At 34.5% G+C, this 8438-nt stretch overlaps 1 protein-coding gene and 1 pseudogene across 1 annotated transcript in view; both read right to left on the reverse strand.

Annotated features, from left to right (window-relative positions):
* Dach2 (dachshund family transcription factor 2) overlaps positions 1 to 8438 on the reverse strand; it is a 494618-nt gene that overhangs the window by 22800 nt on the left and 463380 nt on the right. The window contains exons 10-11 of the mRNA XM_048336074.1: positions 5445 to 5591; positions 3517 to 3582 (exon numbers count right to left, since the gene is read on the reverse strand). Of these exons, the coding sequence (XP_048192031.1) occupies positions 3517 to 3582; positions 5445 to 5591 (213 nt within the window). The remainder of the gene's footprint in view (positions 1 to 3516; positions 3583 to 5444; positions 5592 to 8438) is intronic.
* On the reverse strand, positions 6798 to 7383 carry LOC125343584 (annotated as a pseudogene).

The raw sequence follows: 8438 nt of genomic DNA on the forward strand, positions 1-8438 counted from the left end.
AGCTCACTTGTAGTTGTGCTAATTTAATTTGCTTTTATCAGCAAAATGCACTACACAAATGGCACTTGAATGTCATTTGCAAAAATCATTGATCTGAAGGTGCACTTAATGACACCTGGTATGTTCATTTTATGTGAAGCAAAGATTGGTTGATAAGATGGTTGATGTGCTGTCTTGTAGGTCCCCAGCTGAGTTATTGAAACCTGAATGGAACCATATTAGTGTGTATTCTTCACTGAAAACTTCACCTCCAGAGATTTCAGACACAGTCACCATACTGAATATACATTCATTGCTATAGTGCCTGAAAACATTCTAGAGAATAGTAAACAGATAACAAGTAAGTTGGGCAGATATCATTTATTGGAAAATGGATGTATGACGTGTCTTTAAAAAATAGTTGTGATATTTAAAAATAAAAGAAATAAGCTGACAAAATTGGTAAAATATAAGAGAATCATAGTTCATAAGTACTTTGCACTAAAATCTGTGTGGACATTATAGTAAAACTTGGTATGACTTGGCCAGACAACATTTTTCCAAGTCTCCTTTATATTCACTTCCAGAGATTTTACAGTGGAACGAATTGAATTTCCAAGGGAGAGCACTAGCTTTAATGATAGATTTCTATCCAGCAGAGTTATTGACAATAGGAAGAAAAAGGACTTCAATGATGTCTGAACTGTTTGCTGGGATGGAAGTGAGCTTTGGAAATGGTATTGTATTGGCATATATGAATTGATTCTCACAAACAGGAAATAGTCTTCTAATTTAAAAAATGGATAATTTAGGGAGGTAAAGTACATGAAAGTAATATTAAAATATGGTTTAAAATAATATTGAAACAAAAAATATTAAAATAAGGCTCTATTGGAGAAAATCTATGATACACTAAGGCAAAATTATTAGCAAAAATTGGAAATATGACTGCATTTTATGTTATCCTAGTATTTTGTAAAGTTTATCAATAAATATGCACGTAATCTCTAAATTTGGACTGACTCAATATTATTGGGATTTTTATGTAATTATTTGACCTATTTGAACTACATTTGATACAAGTCTTGATAATGTTTCAACCACGTGTTCCCTTGATCAAATGAATAAATAATATTTGCTCAAAATAACTGCATTTTGATATGATAATTTGATTCTTACTCATTTAACAAGAGATATTTATGCAATTTTCCCATAAAATATTGTTCAGAATTTTATTATTTGTAGTGCTCAAATGTTGTGCTAGTTAAAGACATAATTCCATTATTATTATAAATATTTTAATGTAATTTAAGGACAGATGTTCCATAAAAATATTAATTCATCATATATATTTATGTAAGTGTGTGTGTGTGTGTGTGTGTGTGTGTGTGTGTGTGTGTGTGTATTGGCAGTACTGGGATTTGAAACTCATTGCTTTTCAATTAATTGCTAAGCAGGCAGGCACTTGAGCCAAGCCTTCAGTCCCATTATATTTTATATGAACAGTATTAACCACAAATACCAAACATTTTGATTTGTATTTATTAAAAAAATGTCAGCTCCTTTGCTTTAACATAAGTTCCAATTGAAACCTTCTGAAATTCTATTGGTTTCTGTTCTGTTAATCTAGAAAAGAGACATAGAACTTATTAAAAGTATGCTCAACAAAAGCAAATATTCAACATGTGCTCCCTATGCACAAATGAATATACATAAGCCATTCATTATAGGTATCATAAAAATAAGATTTTGGAGAAAAATTACTTCTGCATATATGACCAAGGAAGCAAGAAATGAAATGAATTTAGGACAATTTGGAAAACAGTACTAGCATGATCTGAAGGCATTGTATGTGAAATAAATAGTAATGAACTGGATGGAAGAACAGGGTTAAAGGATAATAAAACTTTCTCGTAGTGTGTGTGATTTACTCCCACTATTTCTAAAGCTAACCTTATATCCAACTCAAATTAAAGGCATAACCAAGTTCAATGTTCCTTGATGACTGTATGTATTTCTGTGTTATTTATTCAGAAAAGATCAATTAAATGTTTCCAGCTAATATACCCCCTACTACATTCCTGGTATGTGAAGGCAACCTCTAATACCAGATCCAAAACTATTGAGATTTCCTCCATGAATTTAGTTGGAACAATTGATTGGTCAAGCAACAAATTCCATTCAAATTTGCTTTACCAACATTCTAGACACATTCTTTAAATTGAGGTTAGGAAGTAGGCAAGCAGAAAATGGATAAGAAACAGAAAATCTTCATTGGCCCATTTAAACGTGCCAGCTTTCACATCTAACAAAGTTAATGCATTATGTATATACAGGTGCAGTAAAATAATGCATTTCCAGAAGAGCTATAAGCTCTGATGTGCCCAAATGTATAAAGATGACTTTCTAACACTGCATAAGTAAAGGTTTCTAAACTTCATGAAACTGCCACATAGTATAATGAGCCTTTAGACAAACACAAATGGATCTTTGGGTCACATTTTCTGTCACCTTTACATAGATAAAGACAGAGCATAAAGAACATATTCGTGGACATCTTTAATTTTAAAAATTAGGAAATCAATGTCTCAGAGAAAAGTCTATTTTTTACATTAAGGTTTTTGTTTCATAATATATGTGAAAAATAAATGCAACTTATATCAATGTAAAAGCCTAGAAAAGTATGTTAATATTACATTGGTTAATCTCCCATAGTTAGACGAAATTCTTATTTCTAAATATTTTCCATGCATGAGATTATATTCATGTATTTCATGTTTTTTTTCTTCCATATTTTTAAAGAAAATTTCAATGATGAAAGTATCAATGGAAGTCATGAATTTTGAGTATGACTCTTATTTCCATATTTAGGTAGTTTCTTAAATCACTGTAAAGATATACAGGTTATTTATTTATTTGCCAGTCCTGGGGCTTGGACTCAGGGCCTAAGCACTGTCCCTGGCTTCTTTTTGCTTAAGGCTAGCACTCTGCCACTTGAGCCACAGCACCACTTCTGGCCGTTTTCTGTATATGTAGTGCTGGGGAATTGAACCCAGGGCTTCATGTATACAAGGCAAGCACTCTTACCACTAGGCCATATTCCCAGACCAAGATATACAGGTTAAAATGATGTCTAGAACATCTTTAATATGCTAGTGAGTTACAATCATTGTACTTAAGTCCTTTGCAAACAGCAATTAGTGAAGCTTAAAAAAGACGTGCACATAAAGGTAAATCACAGTCATAGTTATACACTTTTAGAGTACTCCTAACAAATAAATGCATATCCTTTTCACAACTAAACATACAAGAAATTTGCTCATATGGTGTATGTGAAATTTCTACACTTTCTGTAGTTGCATTGTCATTCACTAACTTTCTCTTAAAAATCAGTGCAAATTACTTCTTATTTTATATTATAAGAACACTTAACCTTATTCAGCTTCTTTGAATAGTATTAACATAGGATTTCATTCCCATTTTCCACAGGGGTTATGTATTAGTCAATTGTAGAAAGAAGTATGCCTTTTACCATACCTTGCATAGCAGCGCTGTCATGAGGAGTCCCATTACTTTCGATTTCAATATCTGGAATTCCAGTATCTGAAAGAATTGACAATCCATATTTAGGTACAATTATGTTTCCTAATTCATATTAAAGATAGTAGTTTTGGCTAGGTACCAGTAGCTTACACCTGTAATCCTAACTATTCAGGAAGCTGAGACCTGAAGATCACAGTCTGAGGCCAGCCCAAGCAGCAGTCTGTGAGACTCTTATCTTGAATTAACCACCCCCCAAAAAGCCAGAAGTGGAGCATGCCTCAAGTAGTCCAGATACTAGCCTTGAGCAAAAAAGCTGAGGGACAGGTTCTAAATTCAAGCCCCAGGACTGGCACACACATACCTAAAAGCTAGTAATTTGGCCATATGGATAATGCAAGGCCCTAGGTAATGTGCGTGTGTGTGTGTGTGTTTAATGATAAACTGTAGTTGAATTATACAATTAAATATGTACTCCCAGGTACATAGTAAATACTGATTTATCTCATTTCTTTATGGTGAATTTTAGGATTTTTAATCCATCTATAAAATAGCCCCTAAAACTGTCAGATCTGCCCAGCTGTCCTGTCCTGACTGTAGAACAACAAAAAAAGATGATGAACAAGACTGCAGAAATGGAAGTGCATTTATAAGGTGTGATGGATGATGGCATTATCTCTATGCTAAGAGCAAGTATAAACCAAAAATTATGGTTTGTGGTCTTTAAGTAGTTCCAGCTTTAGGAGAAAATGCATTACTATTGTGCTATTCAGTTAAGCTGCAAAAGCTAAGAATCATCATCTGAGTAGGTTCTGTGTGTATATACTTCTGTGAAAGTATGTGTATTTACTTGAAAATGTAATTCACATTGGTCTGAATGAGGTAAAATATTGCTACCTGTTTTCAAATTTAAACATAAAATCAGAAAAAATTGAAATGGAAAGATTTCATGCTTTAACTACTTTTTGAAAATCCATAGTACTTCTTAGAGGCAGGCACTGGTGGTTCACACCTGTAATTACTCAGGAGGCTGAGATCTGAGAATTTCAGTTCAAATCCCTTTCCTGCATGAAAGTCTGTGAGACTTTTAATTTCCAATTAACCACCAAAAGGTCAGAATGTAGTTTTGGCTCAAGTGGCAGAGTGCTAGTCTTGAGCACAAAAGCTCAGAGACAATGCCTTGAGTTCAAGCACCAGGACTAGTACAGAGTAAAATCAATTCTTAGTAAGCTTTTCCAAGCTGATTCTCTTAAGCACATTAACATTGATGGAGTCAGAATAAAAGTAACCAGCATCTCAGAACTGATATCAACTTCAGCAAGTATCAGCATGAATGGATCTAAAGCACTTATATGAGTCTTACTACATGTACTGCAGAAGTCCACAAACTTTTCTGTTATTTCTAGGGTTTTTGTACCAACCAGAATCGAGATTATTTGGGTTTGTTTAATCTTAAATTGACTTTTAAGTATTCCTGGACAAAATGTTCATTCCCGCCTTCTCTTTTTTTATTTTCATTTTCCTTCTTTCTTCCTTCCTTCCCTCTCTCGTTTCCTTTCTCCCTCCTTTCTCTTCTTCCTTTCATTTCCTTTCTCCCTTCCCTTCCCTCCCTCCCCCTCTCCCTCCCTCTCTCCCAAACTCCCCCTGTTTTCCTTTTCTTCCTTCCTTCCTTCCTTCCTTCCTTCCTTCCTTCCTTCCTTCCTTCCTTCCTTCCTTCCTTCCTTCCTTCCTTCCTTCCTTCCTTCCTTCCTCCCTTTCTTTTATCCTTCCTTTCCTTCCTCACTTCCTCCCTCTCTCCTTCCCTTCTTCTCTCCCTCCTTTCCTCCCTCCCTTCCTTCTTTCTTTCCTTCCTTCCTTTTCCTTTATCATTTAAATAAGTTTTCTCTTTGTTTACATAGAAAATGAAAGTCCTGATCAGTCCTTACCTTTCAACATCCTCAGGCCACTGTCACTAGTAGTAGTTTGCTTAAGTGCCTGCTCCACTTGCTCCCGACGCTTTGATTCAAATTCCAAGGCTTCCTGCAGTTTTCTCTTGGCTTTTTTCTCCCTCTTCAGACGCTTCTGCATGGTAGCTGAAGTACGGAAACATAATTTACCGATTCTGATATATTACAAACCACAGATACAGATGTAGAGAGAGATTGAAATGTACCTGTTGACATATAACAGACTTTTTGGCCCCAAGTCTCATTTTGTTCACTTCATGAATCTCTTTTTTTCCACTGTATGAATCTTATAACCCACTTCTATGTCTTGCAAAGTGTTTATGTTCTGTAGTAGGCATGTACTTGTATGGTGTTGGCTTGGAGAATTATTTTCTACTTTAACTCATTGCATATATTTAATGACAGCATTAAATATTTTATAATTCTCTTTAATTTTTCTTATTCATTAAGTAATTGCTCTTCATGTTTTAAAATAAAAATCCTGAAGAATCTATTGTTTTACATAACTTGGTCATTAAACAAAAGTGGCCAGTGTCTATTTCTCTGAAATACCACTAGTTTGAAAGACAAAAATAAATGCACCTATGGATTTCTTCTCTCTCTCCCCATTGTACAGACACACTCCAAACACACAAATGTACAGCACATTTTTCAGCAATGATTATGAAAAATGTTATTAAAATTTTACCACAGCAATGTATTTCACAATCAAGAAAGGTTAAAAGAAAGTCAAAGAACAGCTTCTAACTCAATTTTAAAGATTTTATGCTTCCACTAGAAACTTTACCTGTAGTCATTGTAAGATTATTTCTAAACTCTAAACTTTAAATCTATGACAGTCCTGCAAATAAAATAATTGGACTCTAGAAACATATTAGTTCTGGGTGGATATGATATTTTCAGATTCAGTTTTAATTTAAAAATTAAGATAACTGAATTTTTGGCAATAAAATAAATTATGTATCTTACAAAAGAATTGTGGCAGTACTGGGATTTGAACTGAGTTCTAAGTTTGCTAGGTAAGAACTATACTGTTTAGTCACTATTCAAAGTCCTAGATTTTGAAATGTTAAAAGCATGCATATATATTTAACATATTTCAGCTTAACTGATTTGGTGGTTAATTTGAATTTCAGTTATATTCCTCTCACAGTCACTGTCTTTTTCTTTTTTTTTCTTTTTTTTGACACAACTTTAGTTTTTATTCATAATCATAAACTTAACTCTGCAATCCAGCTAGACATGGTGGGGAATAAGGAAAACATGGAACCCAAAGAACTGCAGTGAGAGGACAAATGGATTACAGGGTATTTGCAAGCAGATGGCGTGGAAGGGTGCTCTCCAGAGCTACAGAAGGAATGGTCTGGTGGTTATGGTAAACCCAGTCAAATGTGTTAGAGTTATCTGCAGTCGGTAATGGTCACCTTCTTGCTGGTCTTGCCATTCTCGGACCCAAAGCCCTGCATGGCTTCCACGACTTCCATGCCCTCTTTCACCATCCCAAACACCACATGCTTGCCATCCAACCAATCAGTCTTGACAGTGCAGATGAAAAACTGGGAACCATTTGTATTTGGTCCAGCATTTGCCATGGACAAGATGCCAGGACCTGTATGCTTCAGAATGAAATTCTTATCTTCAAATTTCTCTCCATAGATGGACTTGCCACCAGTCCATTATGGCATGTGAAATCACCACCCTGGCACATGAATCCTGGGATAATCCTGTGAAAACAGGAAGCCGTATAACCAAATCCTTTCTCTCCAGTGCTCAGAGCACAAAAGTTTTCTGCTGTCTTTGGAACTTTGTCTGCAAATAGCTCAAAGGAGACGCGGCCCAAGGGCTTGCCGTCGGCGGCAATGTCGAAGAACACAGTGGGGTTGACCATGGCTGGCAGCTGGTAAATACAAGCGGCAGCGGCGTCTCCAAAGCGTCACTGTCTTTTTCTTTAAATAAGTTTCAGTAACTTGAAGACAGTAAGTTACAAGCAAATTGCTATGAATGTCATACAAAAACTCATGTCTCTCATAGTAACAAAATTTAATGTAGAAAAAAAATCTGATTTCTAGTATTTTTGATGAAAAAATTGAATATAGTTAATAAAAGTACTTTACTATAACTGCATTCATATTATTCAAATAACATCAAAAATTTAAGCAGACATCTATATTTATTGGAATAACTGCAAATTTCATTATCCTTTTCCTATCTTATTAGGATATTTTAGTTACATAAAGGTGTGATTGTGATGTGTGCACACATGCATTCATTGCAACTTGATCAAACATATCCCCACTGTTTAAACTAGATATCTGAATTTATTGACATTAATGCAAAATTTAATATCTTCATTACAGGCAATTTTTCTATGTGGTGAAATGGATGATGCAAAATTCTCTATACATTGAATCTGCTGAAAATTATAATTTTGTGCATTGTAAACAATGTGAAGAACAGCTATATCTTTAAATGATAAAAAGAAAGAATGATAGGAAGGAAGAAAGGAAGGAAGGAAAGAAAGAAAGAAAAGAATGGGATAAAGAAAGGAAGACAGGCTATTTATTCAGAAGCATATATATATATATGGAAAATTTCACTTGAAATATACAACATGTAAATATTATGATAATGCCACAAGGAAAGCAATATCATCTCCATGTCGCAGGAGGAAATGCAGTCATTAGGAAAATTTACCCATTCCTTAAGATTTACCTAAGATGATATAGCTCAAATTTGGCAAAGGCTGAGGACTAAAGGTCTTATTGGTTGTTATCTAAAAGCATGAAGATCACAAAGTTGGTTAAACCAACACACGACCAATAAGGTTTCCTTGAGCTCTATCTTGTATATTTTTCAGTGTCTATTCTGAAAGGATATTATTCTATATGGTGTATGTGTTTGACTCAAGCAATATTCTGGCAAACAACAAAAGGTTAGCAAAGTGGAATTTTTTAACGTGTACCATTGTTTTCT

Source organism: Perognathus longimembris, chromosome 28 (genome assembly GCF_023159225.1).
Source record: "Perognathus longimembris pacificus isolate PPM17 chromosome 28, ASM2315922v1, whole genome shotgun sequence".
NCBI lineage: Eukaryota > Metazoa > Chordata > Mammalia > Rodentia > Heteromyidae > Perognathus > Perognathus longimembris.